This window comes from Xiphophorus couchianus, chromosome 7 (genome assembly GCF_001444195.1).
Source record: "Xiphophorus couchianus chromosome 7, X_couchianus-1.0, whole genome shotgun sequence".
NCBI classification, from domain to species: domain Eukaryota; kingdom Metazoa; phylum Chordata; class Actinopteri; order Cyprinodontiformes; family Poeciliidae; genus Xiphophorus; species Xiphophorus couchianus.
The window spans coordinates 17,582,841-17,603,891 of NC_040234.1; the positions used below are offsets into that span (position 1 = coordinate 17,582,841).

Here is a 21,051-nt window from a genome sequence, read left to right on the forward strand (position 1 = left end):
GCAAGTGCAAGCTAATGGGGAGGCCGCAAAGATCAGTCTGCACAGGATAACCAGCGTGCTCAAATAAGCAGTGGTACAGCGCCAACAGGCGATGCTTCGTGTCAATTTTCTCCCTTTTTCTCCCCCTTCTTGGAAATGAATGAAGTCCCCTGAAGCCGGTGACTTCCCTGTCTCCCCGAACTCTCTCCAGCACGGACTGGTGGTGCAGAAGCACTGCTGATTAGCATGCAGTAATGATGGTGAGCTGGGCTCCATTGTTCTAACACCTCCCCTCTCCTCCGCACCAATCTGTCACCATTCAGTGGACTAGAGCTGCCTCAAATGCTTCCCTCCACAAATGAGATGGATAATTAGTTGCCCCTCACGAATGCTGCACTCTTCTCACCCCTGATTGCTTTCACCTTCTTGCTCCTGGCAATTTTGACACCTTGTAATCAGCCTGCTACTTCTCCATCTCTATCCATACCCTGCTCCTTTTTTGTCCCCTTTGATTTTTTTTTTCCATATATCTCCTAAGTATATTTCAAATCTACAGGCTCTAAAGTAAGAAGGGAGATGGATCTATGTTTTACAGAAAATGATAGCCATAACAATGTCCATTACAGTCCACAGTACTGTATACAAAAATAGGTGAATGTGGTGTGCGGAAATACACACAAGCCCACAAAAATAATCTAGCTGTCAGTATGAGTTTCCTCTTCCAAATAACAACGGATGACAACATAATTATGAGCAAGCAGCTGTTCATGATCCCAGAGAGAAAAGCATGCAGGCGGCACAGTGTTCGGCTGTTCACAGATTAAGGAGACAGGATCATTAGGGATATGTATTTGCCAAAAAAAAAAAAAAACAACAACAACCTATCTATCTATCTATCTATCTATCTATCTATCTATCTATCTATCTATCTATCTATCTATCTATCTATCTATCTATCTGTCTGTCTGTCTGTCTAATTATTTTTACTCTATTGTGTTTTGTGGATTATGTGTCTCAATCAAATTAGACTTTTTAATGACTCATTAATTGGGAATGGCTGATAGAATGAAAACACTTTTTTTAAAGATGCCAAGAGAAAAGGTCACTGTACGATAGATGGATGGATGGATGGATGGATGGACGGACGGACGGATGGATGTGTTACCTTTCCTTCTGAAAAGAAGCATTCCCACAGCATTATGCTGCCACCAATATCTTTACTTACGATTTTTCCAAATGTAAACATTTAGTCTGGAATTTAGAATCAGAAACATAAAAGGTATAACATTTATGAACGTATAGACATTTGTTGTAACTAGAGCAGTGACGTGCGGTGAGGTTCATAGCTGGTGAGGCACTGACGTCATCAGAATCAGATTTGCAAATAGATGCATAGATTGACAGCAGTTTACAGGTTGTTTCACTTCTGCATTCTTACACATACAAACTGTAGCTCACAAAACACACATTTCCTTAAAAAACAAAACAAAATAAATGTTATTACTGTCTTACCTGCTTCGATTGAAAGTCCACTTGAGAAAACTTTTTTAGTGTTGTAATGTAGTCATCCATGTCGAAAGTCGGGATAAGCGAGAGGAAAAAAATCACTATCTCTATTATAATCTATCGCTGCACTTGACTTGCTTCCCGAATCGTTTAGCCTAGCTCGCTGTCACTTACTCGGCAGTTGAGGAGTGAACAAGACGAACGTCTGGGATCTTGAGCGCCCCCTGCCATGAGGCAAGAGAACTGCCTGCCTCACCTCGAACCTGTTCTCTGCCGTTTATAATCGCTCATTACACGAAACACGTTACACAAACACAGTTGGTGACAAAAAGCACTGTACATTATATACATAAGCTAAATTATTGGAAATAAGTTCACATATTAAATTTGTTTAAACCATTTTATTGACGCCGTACAGCAACATGCTCTCTCCGCTTAGCAGCCAGCGCAGAGCCAGGGGTTGCGCAATCCAAGGTGAGGCAGAGCTCGCTGCTGCCTCACCGGCATCGCTTCCAAGCATTTGAATGGGAAAATAAGAAAATTCAGCGATTTTGAACAAATAAAAATCGAAATTGGTGAAGCTACATGAAAAATAAATATTTTTTAGTACAAACCACCGGATGAATATAACAATTTAAATTACTTTATGATTATATATTTTCTTTCTTTCCATGATGGCTGGTGAGGCACTGCCTCACCTGCCTCCCCTGACCGCACGTCACTGATAGAGCATCAATGTTTCCTCAACCATTCTCAAACTGCATGGTAAGTGGTTCATGCAAACATTTTTAGTCAGCTATGCCAGACATCTAATTGAGAAGTTAAAAAAAGCATACCATTTTAATTGCTTTTTATTTGTAGTACAGCTTTATACTCTTGTATAACTATGTCAAGCTAATTCTATCTTTTAAACTGGAAGCTAAAATCTGTTTAATTGTTTTTTTTCTTAGTTTATTCCTGCTTCATATCTTCTCATTTTCTTGTTTCAGTGACTTGACTTAATTTTGTTGTACAGCACTTCAGCCTACAGTTTGTGGTTTCAGAATTTAAATATTGTTTATTATCTATTTCTGTATTAGTTTTGTCTTGCTTTTGTTTTTTGTTTTTTTAGCAGTTTGTGTTTTTGACGTGTATATGAAAAGGTTAAAAAGATCAAAGTAAATAATTTTGGTACGTGTTTGGTTTTAAATGCACTTTATGAATTAGTTGACTTAATTATCAACCCCAATAACCCAAAGAAATTAAAGTATGTTCGGTTAGGTACAGCAATAAAGCAGCTTAAACCTTTTAAATATAGTCTCCTCCCCATCTATTGTCACTCTGAAAATTATGCATAAAAAAGACTTGGGGCAAGTCCATCTTTCATTGCAATAGTATAATCGCACACTGCAAGTTTCATGCAGATCTCTAAGCTTTGAAGATGTCTTCTTTTTTTTTTCTTTTTTTTAGCGTCCTCCTCACTGTGCGTGGTTGCAAAATAAACATGGGTCCTCTTCCAGCCTTGCTTGTCACAGTTTCACTTGTAAACTTTTTAATTATTGCTCTGACTGTACATATGGGCAAGTTTTAACTATTTTTATTTAGCTATGTTCTAACTTATGAATATCCACACGGTAGCCTATATTGAATTGAAGGTTTTCTCACCTTTCCCATTTTGAAGAGTGGATAAAAAAATTGGCTTCTAGAATATGTCCTATTTATGCCCCAGGGAAATAGGAACATTTTGAATATGAACAAAATGTGTTTAGGTAGTGAAAAGCAACGTATACGGTAAAAAAAAACTACACTTTTGGTTACATTTACATAATAATGTGTTAACATGATTTTTTTTCTTATTGTGACAAAATAATTGCACTAAAAATTTTTGGGGGGATTTTTCTTATTTTTTGTGAGAAGTTAAGCTAATGCCAAAAAATTCATGTTTCAGTGTCATTCTGAACATGTCCTTATTCACTTCAGTGACTTTAACTGTATCACATAATTTTTAGTTCATCAATCAGATTTTAATTTCATAGACTGATAACTCGAGTATATGCAAAAGGTAGTGTTCAAATTATATCATTTTTAAGATAAAAATACTATCAAAACTAACCTGGTTCAATGTGCAAAAAGTGCTGCCAAAACCCAATAACTGATTGTATCTCCCTTGGTGGCAACAAGAAGCTGCTACGGAGGTATTTTTGCCTACTCTTCTTTACAGAATTGTTATAATTGGACACCATTGGAGGGTTTTTTCAACCAGGAACATTGTGGTAAATGCCATGCAGTAGCATCTCAATCAGACTTAGCTCTGTAAAACATGGGTGTCCAGACACAAGCCAGCAGAATGGAAATCAGTTTTCCAAAAATTTAATTTAACAAGTAGAACCATCATTGGAAAACTACCAATCGTTACTTAGTCAGGTTATTGTTGTATCACTTTAAAATCTGATTGTTAATGTGAAACATGTAAGTATAACAACAGAGTAGGAATACAGAAAAAAACATGTTAAAGGGAATAAATACTTCCATACAAAATACAGCTGAAAATGTAAAAATGCAAAATTGGTTTGAGCTGCCACTTCATGAAGACGTGGTATGAAATAGTTTAAACTGATCTCAAAGATTTCTCATTACTGATAAAAATTCATCGTTTATCAGGATTCAGTGGGATGGGATAAAACCATCCAGGAAAAGCTTAACTGGTCGAGATAATCATGTGATTTGTTGTGTGCTCTAAAACATTTCTGAAACAAAGCACATGATCCAAAATGAAAAAGAAGAAAATTATTGCAAGTTGTTGACAGTTAGTGGTTCTTTAACATGACATTCTGTAAGTTACTATATGTTGAACATATGTTATTTAATCAGATTTCACATCTGGATGTTGAAAACAAGTCAAAGTATAACAACAATCAAGAGTAAATATATTGTTTATTTCCTCATATATACCATATGCGTCACTGTAAATTCTCAGTGTGATATTAGAAAATCAGTATGGACAAGAAAGTGTACCATTAAATTCTTCAGTATTAAATAAATGAATTCAAGTCTTATAGCAGTGTAATTTTCAAATCCTGTACAGCGCTTTGGAGTTCATGGCAAGCAGACTCACGCCTGCAAAGACCATAAAAACAGTCAAAAGTTCTTGAAGTAAGTTCAGACCTTTGCCTGTCAGTCTGCTGTCAATTCTCTGCTTCCTTCTTTGGCAAGAAGTGCAAGTAAAGATGGCTTGTCATGAGGTTCTGGGGAACTAAATCGGGACAGAATGCGCATTCAACGGGACAGCTGCTCAGAGGCTCCTGGTTGGCTCCCATGTCAACGGCGTCACACAGCTCGGGGGTCCACAGGGGCTGCAGGGTGGGATAAATAAAAGGAAATTAGGGTATTTTTACACCTCACTGAAGTAATAACAAGCTGTGTAAGGTATAACTTCCTGCTGCATTAGAGAGAAAACATGAACAGCAGCGGCAAAGAAAAGCAACATAATTCTCAAGTGTTTAATTATCTCCCTCTTTGTCTGAACTAACAAAAACAGCTATTTCTATCTTACATGTATTTGTAGGAGTAGTGGTTGAAAAAAAATTAACTTTTAGATCTTACTGTACATAATTCACAATTACGTTTTAAGCATTTACACACATCAGCAATAAAACCCAACAAACCATCATACTTGATCTAAACTGCTTCCATCTGGCTCTCAATTTCAAACCAACATGCCAATTATAAGCAGAGCATCCATGCTCAAGTTAAAAAAAAAAAAAAAAGAGGAATCGGCACACATCGCACGGTAATATGTTTAGCCAGGGAGATATTTTTGGGCTTCTCACTGTTTTACTCCTCCATTAGCAGAGACCAATCAGAAACTGATAATTTGCTACTACTTTTCTCAGACCTTCCTCTCTGTTTCTCACCTGCTCGGGTCCCCGCACGCTCTCATGGGAGGGCGAGGAGGATGACGAGTGGGAGGGGGACGTGGGATAGACAAAAGGCAAGGGCAGTTCCACGGGCTCCTCCTCTGGCAGCGTGGAGGAGCCGAGGGGCGGCTTTCGAGCCACTGGCAGGCCGATGTTCCTCTCCGGAGCACTGTTCAGGAAGTCGTATTCACTGTCCGTGGGGGGCGGGAATTTGACACTGAGTTTGGTGAGAGAGTCTACCAAGTCTCTGTCCTCCTGGCTGGTGCCACGAGAAGCCAGGGGTGCAGGCAGGTGAGGGACATCCGCAGTTAACCTCAGAGGTGTAGGAAAGGGCCTCTCTGCTTCTACGGTTCCATCTGTGCACTGGATCGGCATGGAGAAGCGCTGGTCTGGGAGGTGGTGGGAAAGCAAGAGATGTTGAGCGTTTCTTTTTAAGTCAGCATGTTGGTAAATTTTGAAATAGAAATTTGAAAATATTTAGAGTACACAAAAATGTTTTAAAAATTTAACACTAAATACATTTTAGGCTGCTATTAGTTTTAGATTTGTTGCATCGACTATTTTGAACAACCTTGTTGAATTATCCAACAAATCATCCAGCCTAGCCTCCCCCCGGTCAGTTGGCTTAAAATTTAAATGTATTACTTGTTTTTACTCTTATTCGATTTGCTTGTCTTACCAGTGCCCTGTTTTCTGATTTAACTGTTCCATATGGTTGGAATGATATAAAAACTAAATCTAAGTGGAAATGACATTTTATATCAGCCAGTGCTCACTGGATTACACTCACCTGTGTTTTATTTGTTTTGCAAAAATATTCAAACCCACTGAACTTTCAATTTCTACTTTGCAGCATTATCACAAACTAAAACCTATAAACATAAGGAGGAAAGAAAATGACATGTAGTTTTCAAATTTGGTTACAAATATAAATCAAACATGTTTTCAGCTCCCTTTACTCTGATACACCTCGCCAAATTCCAGTACAGCCACACATGCAGGAGCACCCTAATTAATAAATAAAGTCATTCTGTGTAAGGTCAGTATAACTCCAGCTATTTTGTGAAAACCTCAGAGGCTTGTAAAAGAACATTAGTGAGCAAACGGCATAAGGAAACTAATAAGTACATCAAACAGGTCAGGGAGAAAGTTGTGAAGAAGTTTAAAGCTAAGTTAGGTTATAACATCTCATGGAGTCCTCTTTAAGCCATCATCTGACAAAGGCAGAACCTAACAAAACGTCTATGTGCAACAAATAGCAAGCACTTACACTCCAAACAGATGGACCAGAAAGGTAGGCATTAAAGACAGAAACAGGTCTATTGGAACTGTTTAGTTGCTGCAAAGATCCACATCACCCTGTATAAAGAGTCCCTACAGTGAAGCACGGTAGTGTCAGCATCCTGCTGCAAGGATGCTTTTCTTCAGTAGGGACAACAAACCTGATCAGAGTTGATGGGAAAAGACAGGATAGATGAAGCTAAAGACGAACCTTCCATTAGATGATGTAAAAGACTTGAAACAAAGGTTGAGATTCACCTTTTAACAGGTAGGAACAGGTGAAAAGTCCCAACTTAAATCCAAATCTGTCGCAAAACCTAATAGATGCCTTCCATCCCGTCTGACTGAGCTTGAGGTATTTCACAAATACCAATGGGCAGAAATTTTAGTCTCTAGATGATAGATGTAGCTCTACAAAGTCTTGTCAAAAAATAATAATAACAAGATTGGGAATAAAGTCTGAAAAAAAGTACCACACTGTTCAAACCTTTTTCAAAAGTTTTCATATATATAAGTAATTTGCATAATTGTGAAGTTCCCTGCTTTATAATTATTCAAAATTTTGTGTTGGTCACATTCAATCCCAACAAAATGTTAAAATTTGTAGTGGTAACATAAAATGCCATAAGTCCAAGATGTATACTGCTCAATGGCAGTGAGCTTGAGGTATTTCATTATACGTGCTGTCTGCTTTAAGAAGCAACCGTTTGAGGAGATTCACTGTGATTTTACATTCAATAACTATTATTACAGGAGTGAATAGATTAGAAAAAAAAAACATTTGAGAATTTTCTGCCAAAAAATGTTTTGTTTTGTAATTAGGTCAAAAAATTACAATATTTGTTTTTCCAAAATCCCCCCTCCTTGAAATAAGCTGAGATTTTAAATTGGCCCATAATTTAGCAACAGTGACTGAAAAAGTGAACGTGTCTGCTAGGTCCGAAGCAGCAGACAAAAGGGTGCTCAGAGCATGAATTAGCGTCAGCTGAGCAGAGTCAAGAGTGTGTGAACGAAAGGAAAAAAGCTGTGGCATCCAAGCAAATGGAGGAGATAGAGGCGGATAAATGACATTTTAAGAAGGTTGTATTTATTTAAAAAAGGGGAAATAGTTTGACATTACATTTTGGACAGCTTTGGGCATTTAATAATATTTAATGAGAAAAAAAAAATTAATTTATGTTTAATTTATTAAAAACTAAGTTTGAAAAGTTTATACAATACTTTTCAAAACACTTAAATATCACCATCTTTAGTAATAATGTAAAAGAAGACATTTGTCAGTGTGTTTAAAAATAACCAAACAGTAACAATTCAAAGAAAAGTGCCACCATTTCTCCCTGGATTGATTAGATTTGTTTTTCCATACCATCTTTGAGGAGTAATCAGCCATTTATAGTTAAAGAGTTTTTTTTGTTTTTTTTTAAAGAGAGCAAAAGCTAATACACTCATCAGTTGATGTGACATTTACAAACAAAATTATTTTATGACCTATACAACCCAATTCACAATCGCATCCGTTGCAACTAAGTAAGATAAAATTTCAAGAACAGCATTTCAGCTTAGACTGTGCAAAACTACTGTCAATTTTACCGTTTGAGTTGTCGTAACTTCCGTGGAACCTTTTCAGATGATGTTTCTGTTTTGTAGTCAGGGTCTGGATCTGTCGGAATTTGCCCTGAATTGCTTCAAATGCCGCCAACATGTCCTGACTGACCCCAAGAAATACATAAATACATAAGACATAAAAAAATACATTTGTCAGCTCAGTTACAGAAAAAAGAGACATTTTTAGGAGGAGAGGCACGTACTAGTCAGAGCTGCTGTTGACTGTCAAATTTGAGGCACCAGCAACGGTGGCCACATTCCCCTGAAAAAAAAAAAAAAAAACACATTAAATTTTTTTTAGTCATCATTAACAACAATTATCCAAAGGGCAGGCTGTTGATGCATGTGCCGTTTTATTTATGCATCATGAGTGTGATGAGTCTGTTTCCTGGCTTACTGAAGACCAAGCAAAGATGGAGCTGCTGCACTGAGCAGCGATATTATCCTCTAGCACCATCTGGTGAAGTAAAACCAGACAGACACAGCAGGACACATGCAAACACTGGATGGGAAAATAAGTCACTTGCAGTGCTGTGAAAAAGTATTTATCCCCATATGGATTTCTTCAGTTTTTGCTGTATTGTTTAAGATCATAAAACAAATTTTAATATCACACAAATATAACATAAGTACATAAAAACAGCCGTTTTCAATCAATTTTTTCATCTAGCTAAAACAAACTGGTCATATGTGAAAAGAGAGATTAGCCTTTCTTTGTCAAGCTATAAGTTTACTGTGATTAACCAAATTCTCTGACTAGCCGATGACAATTTCACTAGCCACACCTAGACCTGAATAATACCAGACCTGCGAGAAATTATTTAATTACAATCTGCCTGACAAAATGAAGTAGGCCAAAAGATTTCATACTTAAGGATCTGGACAACTAGACAAAATAAGCTCCATAACCATTGGATTAGCCTTGGCAGAGCTCAAACCTTTACCGAACTGAGATGCTATGGCATGACCTCTAACATGGTCAAAAACTCTCAAATATGACTGAATCAAAAACAATCCTGCAAAGAAGAGTGGGTCAAATTTCCTACACAGTGTTGCTATGCTGCCAATGGATGGCACAATTAGGTTTAGGGACTATTTTTTCCCACATGACCAGATTGATTAGATTTTTTTTTTTATTAATGCAATCATCATTGGCAGTCTTTTTTACTTTTTTGTATTGTACATTTTTCTAACATTAAAATTAGCTTAAAGATCTGAAAAATGTAAATAAGTCAAAGAAAGACATTGAAGAAAATCTGCAAGCGAGCAAATACTTCTCCACAGCACTGTAAGCATTGCAAAGATGCAGAAAACAGCCAGATATGTTTGTTAATTTGATATGTAGCAGCAATTGTTGAACTCCTGGTAAATTTTCTAATAGTAACTCCTGATTCTGCACAGTAAATGTAAATTCTTCTTGCTTCCTGTTTTACTATCCAGGTAATATCATTGAGATGCAATTTGTCTATCTCTATTCCAGAGTTCTGCAACCTCTGATCTTTTAGCCCCTCCACAGACACTCTGTCTTATAAAAAAAAGTAAAGATTATATTGTCTTTATAATTTAGCAATAACTCTCATCATTGTTCTGAACTGTAAAAACAATAAGAGAGCTTTTCGTAGCATTTCTGTATGTTTGTGTGATATCTGAAAAGAAATTCTAGAGCAGAATGGCTCTGTTACAAGGGATTTGTCAGTCATTTTACAGCATCTAGCTACAAACTGTGTTTTATCCGTTTAAGTTAATTTTTCTTAACTGCTCTACCAAATACAGTGAATATATTCACTAATCTTCTATCTTGTTTTCCCAAAGAGCAAAAAGGTTTTGCATCTCAACATAAATTTTATTTAATGTAGTTTAGTACCAAGGATGTTCTGCATCCACTAAAATGGATGATAAGTATACTAATAAAACAATAAGTATTCCATGACTACCTTTTGATACATTTATACACATTTGATCTAAACTGTAATAATACTGAAAAACTTGTGTACACAATAATCATCAAAGAATTTGTTTTTTTATCTTTACGGCAAAAATTTCTGTTATTTTCTGTTAAAAACATGAACAATTTAGTAGCTTTTAAAAACTATGGTGTTACACATAGCTATAAAGGAAGGTACACCACCTTCTTTTACCATCTGGATCATTTGCTAACTTTATTTTACACATCCTGCAAATGATGCTGTATATTGCAGGTACAATTTCCTTCTCTAGAATTATTCTGCACAAAAGAAGATGGAATTTAAGTAGAGTGCCTTTAAACTCTGCACACAGAGAGGAAGCTGTGAGCTACAGGATGCATATCCTTAATTTTACAAACAGAAGAGGTAGGAAGAACTATAAAGTTGTGGCTGTGAACATACCCGGTACTGTGTCTTCCTACTAGAGGCAGGCGCTTTGAGAAGATGGTTGCGAGGCTCACATTTCATCTCTCCTAAGAGTCACATGAAAATGATCAGTGCAACAAAGTACTGGGTGGTAAGAATAAAGTTGATTCCTTCACAGTTTGTGAATGTAGCTCCAAAATATAACACAATTCAAAGGTAAATGGTCACAGAGACTAACCTGAGGGTTGCCTTGTTGCCGACAACTCAGTTTCAAGATCAGAAATCAAACGTTGCTGGTCTTCTATCTGCTTTAGAAGTTCTTGAGTGTACTGCTCATAATGTTCCTTCTGTAAACACATGGGGGTCTGTTATTTCCTCAGACTGCAAACACACACTGTGGCAGCTTTTGCATAAATAAAGCCCTGGTTGAACCCCTCCTTCTGTGCCCTCGGCCCAACCCCTTTCCCTCTCAATTCTTAGCAACAAGCAGATCAGTGGGAGGTGCCTACTCACCACTCACTGGAAGGTCTATAAGCTGTATAAAACTTAATTTAGGGAAGCAAAACACAAAACTCTCTCAGCACACCCTCGGAAGAGTTTGTGTTGCCCTCAACGCAAACCTTAGCAGTGAGCCATTTCAGCAATATTAAAAACCATCATTTCAAACACAAAACACAACAACAATACAGTAGTTATCAGAGTTCTACATCTTCTTCTTCAACCTTTATTTAACCAGGATAAAACTCCTCGACATCAAAGATCTCTTTTACAAGAGAATCCTGACAATCATACACATTCCCATTAACAATACCAGGTTTTTATGACATAAAGAAACGTTAAACATTTTCAATCTTTAATGTGACATATATCCTGTCCAACCTGACCGAAAAACAACAAAAAAATAATACTTCTAGTTTATGTGTAGTTTAATTTATTTAGATTTTAAAAACTAGTTCAGTCCTACATAAATTAACTCCAGATCTAGATGCTGCTCTCCCCATGTTTTACACATTCTCCCACTAACCTATTTATTTTAGCCAGGTCTGGACAATTTCTTGTCTTTTTCATTAATTTTGGCGAAACATCGAGTTTTACTAATGTTACTGTTGCTGTATACAGTATTTCTCAAACTACTTACACCGGTCTTTACTGTACCATTGAATAAACAACTCGGCCCAAATCTTTCAAATCCCTGGCAGACAATAGATTAAAAATGGTTTTCATTCCACCAAGACATTTGTTTATGACAGGAAATAAAAGTGAAATTTCTGAAGAAAACAAAACATTGGAAATAGAGAATTGATTTTCAAAATAATGTGTCCTTTTGTATTTTACAAAAAGATCTATTATGTTTAAAATTATTATATCATTTTCAACAGTCAGTGGAAAAATCGGCTTTAGTATCCCAGCAATAAAATCCCTGTGATAATTACAAACCATTTTTTTGCATGTTTCCCCTCATATTTGGACAATGCTTGGTGATAAGCTCCAAGTCTTTTGAGGTTGGAAGGCCTCTTTGCTATCACTCTAATTTTTATCTCCCTCTGTAGACTCTTTATAAGAAGTATGAAAGTTTTTATACTCTACTAATAATGAAAACTTTTTGGGGGGGTTTTCTGACACATTTTTACAATGAGCACTATTTGATCATTTGTCCAAATTCCTAAAGAGGATAACTTCGAAGTTTATCAGGTACATCAAATTCATCATAGTTTGTGCTAGATGTGTATCTAACAAGACTAAATGCACAAATCAGATCAAAAGATACATGAACAAAATATTTGTTTGACGCTGTCCAGTTTAACAGAACTATCATCCTTTTGTACATATTTTCTCCTGTCAGATTAGTTGTTTCGTTTTTGTTTTTCAGTTGAATTGCGCAAAATATGCCCTATTAAATAAAACGTTTTAAACTTATTTATAATGAACTCTTTTTTTCTTTTTTCAACACAAAAACCTGGCAATTTCGCAGGGCTGTGAGCCTCATTTAAATCCACAACATTACAAAGTCTCTCTGACATAGTGTTCTTTTAATGCAACACTTGCGCTGCAGCGGCAAAGACCAGCCCATTTGACCAAACATTTGCTTACCATTTTTTGCAACTCCTTTTGAGCATTGTCCTTTTCGATGGAGACCTGGCGATAAGCTTCAAAAGCTTTGTTTAGCTGGTCTCCAATATTCCTGTCCATGCCTTGTCATCACTGTCACGGCAGGCATGAGCCCTATATAATTGAAAACAACTGCTTATAAACATTTTCAGAAGTAAAATCTGCAGATTGAGTAGCATTTTCCTGCTTTGTGATGGTTTAGTTTGCATTTGTACACGTTGAAATAACAGAACAATGGGGGAATTAACCTCAAAAGCGTTGCCTAATGTATTGGCAGGCTAAAATAAGCTAAATGTTGCAATAATAAAAAGTCTACCAACCCTGATTGAGTAATCTTACTATCTCCTTACAACTATGTTAACTTGGTCAAATGTGAAACAGTTAAAGAATGAATGTAACAGATATTGATTAACAGAGCCTCAACAAACTAATGATAAATAATTGATACCACTAATTGTGTAAATACACAGTTTTTACATTGTTTTCTTTTCTTCTTATCAACAATTATCGCACGTTTAATCGACTTTGAGACAAATACAGCTCGAAATGTGCAGCTGCGGACTCAAAAACTGGTAATAATGTGAGAGATCTGTATAATTTATTGATCAGTCTCCAGTTAAAACTGCCTATCAGTGACACTCCATACAAACAGTTCCAGGAGTACCTACTGCAACTTGAATGAGAAATAGACAACAAAACTTACGCTAAAACCATCCGGGATACATGTCCAACTGGTCACAAAGTGACATTTAAAGAGTGCTTTGCATAGTTCCGTATTCTTTTAACTGGATCTGCATTAGCCGGTGTTTTCAGTAAGGCGACCGAGCAACAGCTCGGCAGATCCATCCGCCTCTCCGCCGGTGTGAGTGTGTTTGCGTGCGAGAGAGCGTCCTCCTTACCTTCACTTGAGTCCCCTATTATTTAAGTCGTATTTGTTGTTTTGACACCACCGCAGCATCGTCGCCCTAATCTTCAGATGCAAAGTTACGAAGCGCTGGAGAGGATATGGCGCTGTATGTTTTACATAGCCCCAGTTTGAGTTGGGAACTTCCCTCGGGGAATCCCCCTGCTCTGTAGACTTCCGCCTTGACTCGGCCCGGACCAATCACAGAGTGGTTAACAAGCTGAGGGTTCTTCCAACCTACGCGTCTGCAAACCGACTGTTGTGCATGTGAAAATTGGCCCCAAAGTCTACTTGTGCTTTAACTTTGCCTAAAAATTCACTGTCCAGTTGATAACTGCGTATTCAGCACGATTTTTCAATAGAATAACAAGCGTTTTAATAATGCTAATGGATTTACAACAGACATGAACTGTTTTAAGCTTGGAGCTGTTTAATATCTTATGAATGTTCCCAGTTCAACTGTGGAAATACTCATTGTTTGGTATGAGTAAAGCATGCTTTAAATCTTCTACATCTATAAATCTTCATCGGAAGTTGTTAAATATCGCGATAAAGCCAATTATTATAAAAATTACAACACATCTATTCAATAAAATCCAGCACATAAAAAAGCCCTAAGCCTATACAGTCTGCATTACAAGAGTCCAGAGTCTTTTAACGAAAACTTCTCTTGTTTTTACTTTCACGTTTTGATTGGGCAGCTAATTGAACTGAAGCTGAATTTGAATTTGTTCATGCAGCAATGAAAACGGGTCATGCATTTTCAGTATGATGGAAAAAGTTTTAATTCCTCCTGAGCATTTTCATGTTTTGTTAAGTTACAACCACAAAAGCTGATGTATTTCATGGGGGTTTATGTGAGATACAGATCACCACTGTGTAGTGCATTAATGTGAAGGGGGAGGGTTTTCAAAATTCCTCACAAATAGAAAGCTGAAAAGCATACAACAGAATTCAGTTAGTATTTTGTAGGACCACATTTTACTGCATTTCCAGCTGTAAATCTTAAAAGCATATGTCTTTATACACTTTCCAAAAGTAAGCCACTTAATATGTCGTATTGGTCTATAACACAACATCCATGCCATATCAAATTCCAATAAAATAGTGATATTCTTGGTTCCGATATGACAAAATGGGAAAAATGCAAAGGGAATGAATACTTTAGACTGATCTTAAAATACAACCATTTTTGAGGGAATTTTACCTTATAAAGCATAGAGACCACTGAGGTCATAGTGCCCTAAGCAGTTGCAAACTTTGAGTGACACTCAAACTTTGCAACTGCTTAGGGCAGACTCTAGGCTGACATTGAGTTAAATCCAACTTCATTATCAGGCATATTGGTTTTAGCTTTGAATTTAATACGGGATGGTGAAAATTATAAAAATCCTTACAGCTTTTAGTCTACAAAGAACCCTTATTGCATATTTTTAGAAGTTTGTTATCCTTCTGCCCTGAGAAACATAATTTAGATGCTTAAGATGTACAAAGAATCCTTTCTTTAGTAGGAAGATGCGCAATTTGTGTGGACACTTTTGAGAGCAGATTTGTTTTTGCACGAACATACAATGAGAGAGTATAGATCTCTGCTGACACTAACAATGTTCTCACTTCCAACTCTCTTATAAACCCCAACTGTTTTAAGTGAGTGGGCATGTTTTAGATGATTTATTGCTCTGGTCTGTTTCATTTCTTGAGGAAAAGCCAACCTGGTCTTGACTTTTCAAACTAAGTCAAGAAACAGTCAAGAAACCTAAAGTATAACCAGCAGATGGCAGCTAAGAGTGACTTTTGGAGGAGTAGTAACTAAGAGTAGTCAGAGTTGGTAATCCCATGTAGCTAAGAATTATTTGTCTTTTTATTATATATATATATATATATATACATAATATATTTTTGCAGGTGCTTTAAAAAAAATGACACATAACTTTTTGAATTATCTGTTGCCATAATGTGTAGCTTTATGAAGTCTGTGACTTTTTCTCTGGTGTGAAAATATCACGTTTTGTGTTTGATCTCGCAGAAATAAACATGTTTTTTCTCCACCTCAGGACACATAATTTTTCTCCAGAAGGATCCATGAATAACAACGTAGAAAGAATAAATGAGGATTTCTTTTCTCACCTTTTGTCCTGAATTAGTTTAGAACTTCTTGTGACCTGTTCATCTCTGTGCGGCTCCAGAGAACAGGAGTCATTTCCTCGAGTCCTGTTCCAGAGGTTTCCATCTCTGACCTGAGCCCGGCTGACATTCCAACCTCAACCTCTCCTCCGGCTGAGAATGACTTACAGACCCAGAGCACCACAAACAACCCCAAAACTTCAGAACTTCACCAAGAGCAGCGGGACATCTCCAGGGTTTCACATAAATATTCTCAAGGTCGCTTTGAACTTGCGGCAATCTGACATAACCCTAGCCTTGTGGTTCTGGTATAGAAAAATGTCACTCAGGCTGTGGTGTACTGATAAGCTGTGATGTTACAGCTAAACACTGAGCCAGGCAAATGAGTCATTTCATTGACCACACAATCATTCACCTCAATTACCATTTTTTCTCTCCATCTCTGTTTAGTTCACAATTCTCCCTTTGTTCATACATCCTGAAAAGGAAATTATATTACTCAGCTGGCTACACAGTACGCCATATGTTTCAAAGGGTTATGAAAAAATGCTTCCTGTCTTTGTAGCAATATTTAGGGGTGCGTAGCTGTTTAAGTTAAAGACCAGTTGACGAGATGGGGACCAAATGCAATTCCATTTTCAAACGTGTCATGCTAAATTATTATTATCATTTAAACTTTTTTAAACCTGTTAATATTTCAATAAACTTTATTACATTTCATTGGGATTTTTTTTTGGAATAGACCAACATAAAACAACAAACACGTTTGAAGGAAGATGGTGCAGGCTGTTAAATAGTTTTACGAATGAACATTTGAAAAGTATGATGTTCTTTTGTAATCATTTTTCCTGAGTCATTGTTTTGTAGGACTACCCTTCAAGGACTACCTCGTTCAATGAACGAGGGCCTGTAACCAGCAATTTTTACATCACGTCACTAATTCTCATTTGGATTTAGGTCTGCATTTGACTTGGCCATTCTAAAGAAGTCAAATTTTGATCTCGACTGACACCAAGGACACTACCCCTGTGTGGCAAAACTGTAACCTTAAATGGCTTTGTTTCAAAAGTGGCTTTCTTCAGCTTTCTTCTTGCCTCTACTCCAATAGAGGTCGGATTTGTGGAGTGTACAACTACAAGATGCCTTGGCAACAGATTCTCACACCTGAGCTGTGACTCTGCTGCTCCAAAGTTACTAATGGCAACTGCTGCTTCCTTCATTAATGTTCTCCCTGTCAAAGTTGCAGTGTATTCGATGTCTTTCTAGGTTTGTAGTTGTGCCATATGCTTTCATTTTCTGTTGAAACATGGAATATTGTTTTATAACCTAATTCTGCTTTATACTTCTCCACAATTTTATTCCTGACATATTTGTGGTGTTCCTTGGTTTTTATGATGTTTGTTCACCAAGGTTCACTAAATACTTCTGGGGTATTCACAGAGTATTTATCCTTAGATTAAAGTACACATACATTTACTAATTAGGTTGCCTTTATTTGAAACTTTTATTTTACAAGGATAAAAAAAACAAACAAACAAAAAAAAACAATACCTTTTTTTCAAGGGAGTCCAGCCCAAGAGACAGTTGGTTGTACTGGGTTATATTTAGGGTTTTGAAACTGCTTGAAGTTTGTGGGTACAACATTTGTAAACATTTAAAGAAAACGTAATGACTCTTGTACCTTATATTTCTTTTCAAAGCTTGCTAAGTTTTTGTAAGATAGAAAGTTAAAGTGAAAATGTAAAATTATTGGTAAAGTTAAAGTAAAAGCTTATTTTACTCGGCAAATGAAGTTGTGATGGTGTCTATACAGTTACTTTATTTAAGTGGATCAGACACACACACACATACACACCCACCCCCACGCACAGATAGGTGGGTGAGTGCACACACACACACACACACACACACATGCGCACGAACGCGCACACACATACATTTATATATATATATATATATATATATATATATATATATATATATATATATATATATATATCCTTGTCCTTTGAGTGTCCTTTGAGGTGACTAGTTTTTGAAAATGACACTAAACCTCCTGTAAGAGAGGGCTCTATTCCAAATATACATCCCACTGAAGTGTGGCTCAGCACTAAATCTCGAAGCCAATGAAGGGCACATCCGTGTTTCCTCCATGTCTAGCAAAATAAACAATTCGCTGTAGGTCTGCAGAAACTTGAAATCTGACAGAGGGCAGAGCTGAGGGCTCTGGCATGCACATGGGAGGAGGGGAGAGGAAGAATGCACTGTGAAACGCACAGATCGGATTTCAGGAGCCCGGAGGGAGGTGAAGCAGAATGAAAGCAAAACTGGCTTGTAAAAGGTATGCAAAGTAAATTAATAGCACCATTCATATAATGCCAAAATAATAAAGAATGTATAATGTTTCCAGTAAGGGGATGTACTCATGCATCATTTCTTAATCAACTTGTATTTTGAAAATATTTATCCTAATCAAATGATACAATGTATTTTTTTTTTTTTTTATGAATCAGTGAAACAGCAGTGGTGAGATTCATCTGAAGCCAAAGCTGCAGACAATGGTTTTGGCCACAGCTCTAGCCTCAGGGTCCCTTTGAAGCCTTTTAAAGAGGGCGGTATGAAGCAAGGGGCTTATTATGCCAAAAACTCAAGGGCAGAATCAATAGATCAGAGAATTTCTTACCACCAGTAGAAATATTTACAGATTCTTTTCTAAGTGTTCAGCCTGAAAGTTAGACTTACAATTGCCTGATATAGGAATATTTAATATTTTCAACACCAAAGCCTTCTTACATTTTCCATTAGCTTTTCGAAGATTAACAAACTTTCCAATACAAATTTACTAAAACAAAACTTGGAATTTGGTTGGTTGCGATTTCCATACACAAAGTGATTGAGTATGCATTCAAGTACTATAAAATCTGCTTGTGTTCCAATACTGATATTTTATAGTCATAGAGATAAAATAAAACTTTTCTTTTACTTTATCTACAGATCTACATGTTGAACTTTTGGCTAATTTTATTTTATACTGGTATTCATTTTACACATAAACGATCCACACAAGCCAGCAGCTTTGCAAAGATTTCCAATTCATCAGTGTAAATACCTGAGGCTGGGGCAGATATTTTCCTTTTACCAGCAGGGAAATGACTCCAAAGAGCTAAAGTTATTTTGGAATCTAATCTATAGCGTTTTGTTTCAGAGGGACTGAATGCAAAGATCTGCCACACTTTTTAGATTATTTTCTATAAAACATTTACAAAGGAATATTTTAGTTTAAATCACCTCAAAATGATGTGTGTTGGTAAATAAAATATATTGAAGTTAGTGATTAAGATGCAAAAAAAAAGGAAGCTATTATCAAAGTATACACAAGCAGTGTGATACATTGTGAATTTCCAGTTAATCTGAGAAGGAAATGTTTGTATTTTTGTCCAGTTCAAAAGAAATTTTTAACTCACATTTGCGGAAAAATGCAAATGTAACTTTTCTGGGTTTATGCATTAATTGACAATATTAACTTAGATCCTTTTTCTGTTCCAATTTTTATTCTTGACCATCCCACATGTATAGATTTCATATGTATGGATGTAATCGTTCACACTTAAAATAACAAACCTTAACATTGAAAATCAAATGACTGCACTCTCAAAGTGTCAAAATATCTGATTTGTTGGTATTTTACTGGTGGGCCCTTTCAAATCTTAACCTATGTGAAATAATAAATTGATTCTGTATTAGTAACATTTATAAGGTGTGCATTTCTTAACAAGGTTTTAAAGGGGTAGAAATAATCAATATGTATTCTTCTAAGCCAGAGGTAAAGACAGGCTGCATGAGGCTTGCCAAGTTTGGAAAGTCCCTTGGTTTTTAAGAGCATACTGTTTTAGTTATACAACAGCAACAGCAGTCAAATTCTATCCATGTGATTCTCAGTAAATAAAGCTTGGCATCCAACTTTACAGATTATGACTTGTTTAAAAATCTGTGTTTCTGGCCTTAGGGTTGTGTTTTAGAACATATAAAACAAAATGAAAAAAAAAAATGCCTGAAAGTTTAGAAGCTGTAAACTGATCTGCCAAACATATAGTGATGCCTAGGTTGCAGTCTGATGGCATGTGATCAATGGTATGTTAGATTTTCAATATGTTTCTAATCAAACATATCTTATTAAATGATACTATAAAGTTATTTTTTTCCAGGACCACCCACGCTTGTCTCATTAGAATTTCGCTTTGTTTTGAGAACACTTAGGAGGTCAGTGTTGTAAACTGTTCCCAAGAAAACTTTATTTATCAGACTAGGGTGTCAGGTGAATTTCCTGCTGCAGGGACCATGTACACAATGACATTATGCTAAGCCTGAACTGCGCCATACAATGTTTACAATAAAGTCTGGAGAGTTGCCAGGCAGCAAAATCTACACAATGAGACAACCCTCAGGGGGAGCTGCTTAATGTGGACGTTTCAATCCCGAGAGAACTACCTTTGTGTCTGTATTAATCTTGTGGGACATTTGACATTTGCAAAATGACATTTAGACATAACATGCCACCATTTTCTCTAATAAAGTTGAATCAATTTAAATAGATTTAATTCATCAGCAGATACGTGCCTAGAAATCCCAATCACAGATGCAAATTAAAAAACAAACATCTACCTTAAAATTTAGATTTCCAAAATAAATTTAACAGTTGATTTTATATATTTAGCTGACAGTCTTAAAGTGCTATGTTGTCGCTTTAATGGGATCCTAAGCAAAATAACTGCTTTCCAAAAGATTTGTTTGGTTTGTCTTGTTTTACAAGATTATCTTCGTGTTAAAATATGCATAGGCTAATACTGAGAGAAGCAAAACAAGGGTCTCAAGTGTCTATTTTTCATTGCTATTTGAGCCCTAATACTTGCAGAAAATGTTGATATAAAGCTCACATGATCTACCGCATAATTTAATAAAACCTTACTGATTTAATGGCATCCTCCAACAAGAAAATAACAATTTCAGCCAAAACTTTGATCTGCTACAGTTGAGTCAGCATGACATTATCACAATATAACTTTCAGTAAAAATATCCCAGTTGTTATTGTTGAAATTTACCTAAAACCTAAAAGACTACATAACACATCTGCATCTATTTAAACCAGAAAAAAAACAGCAATTACATTCAAATGCCCATGTATTTTACTCATTATTAGTTCAGTTAACATGAACAAAAATGTTCAATTATTTTATTAGTAATTGTCAAATGCCACATGTGTCATACTCAGAAATATTTCGGAAGCAGGCGGAGGAGGGGCTGAAATATCACTATATG

At 36.3% G+C, this 21,051-nt stretch overlaps 1 protein-coding gene and 1 long non-coding RNA gene across 3 annotated transcripts; one reads left to right on the plus strand and one right to left on the minus strand.

Annotated features, from left to right (window-relative positions):
- The first annotated feature begins 941 nt into the window (after positions 1-941).
- On the plus strand, positions 942-4,314 carry LOC114148693 (uncharacterized). The gene is made up of 2 exons (XR_003596322.1): positions 942-1,312; positions 2,216-4,314. It is a non-coding gene; the product is annotated as an uncharacterized LOC114148693 (long non-coding RNA).
- A 65-nt stretch (positions 4,315-4,379) lies between these two features.
- tank (TRAF family member-associated NFKB activator) lies at positions 4,380-13,786 on the minus strand. 2 transcript variants are annotated; one of them, XM_028024131.1, is made up of 8 exons: positions 13,606-13,786; positions 12,689-12,820; positions 10,836-10,944; positions 10,634-10,704; positions 8,471-8,529; positions 8,253-8,371; positions 5,379-5,770; positions 4,380-4,817 (listed from the first exon to the last, which is right to left on the minus strand). In XM_028024131.1, exons 2-8 carry the CDS (start codon positions 12,785-12,787, stop codon positions 4,650-4,652), a joined length of 1,017 nt encoding a protein of 338 aa, XP_027879932.1. In that variant the 5' UTR covers positions 12,788-12,820; positions 13,606-13,786; the 3' UTR covers positions 4,380-4,649. The 2 variants fall into 2 exon arrangements, with proteins under 2 accessions (XP_027879932.1, XP_027879933.1); XM_028024132.1 differs by lacking the exon at positions 13,606-13,786 and adding an exon at positions 13,410-13,596.
- Between the last annotated feature and the right edge of the window lie 7,265 nt (positions 13,787-21,051).

Coding starts and splice junctions, on each gene's coding strand:
- tank (XM_028024131.1), bottom strand. CDS start 12,787: ATGGACAGGAATATTGGAGACCAGCTAAACAAAGCTTTTGAAGCTTAT. Junction 10,945..12,688: donor AAAAGGAGTTGCAAAAAATG/GTAAGCAAATGT, acceptor ATGTGTTTACAG/AAGGAACATTATGAGCAGTA. Junction 8,530..10,633: donor GTAGGAAGACACAGTACCGG/GTATGTTCACAG, acceptor TTTTTTTTTCAG/GGGAATGTGGCCACCGTTGC.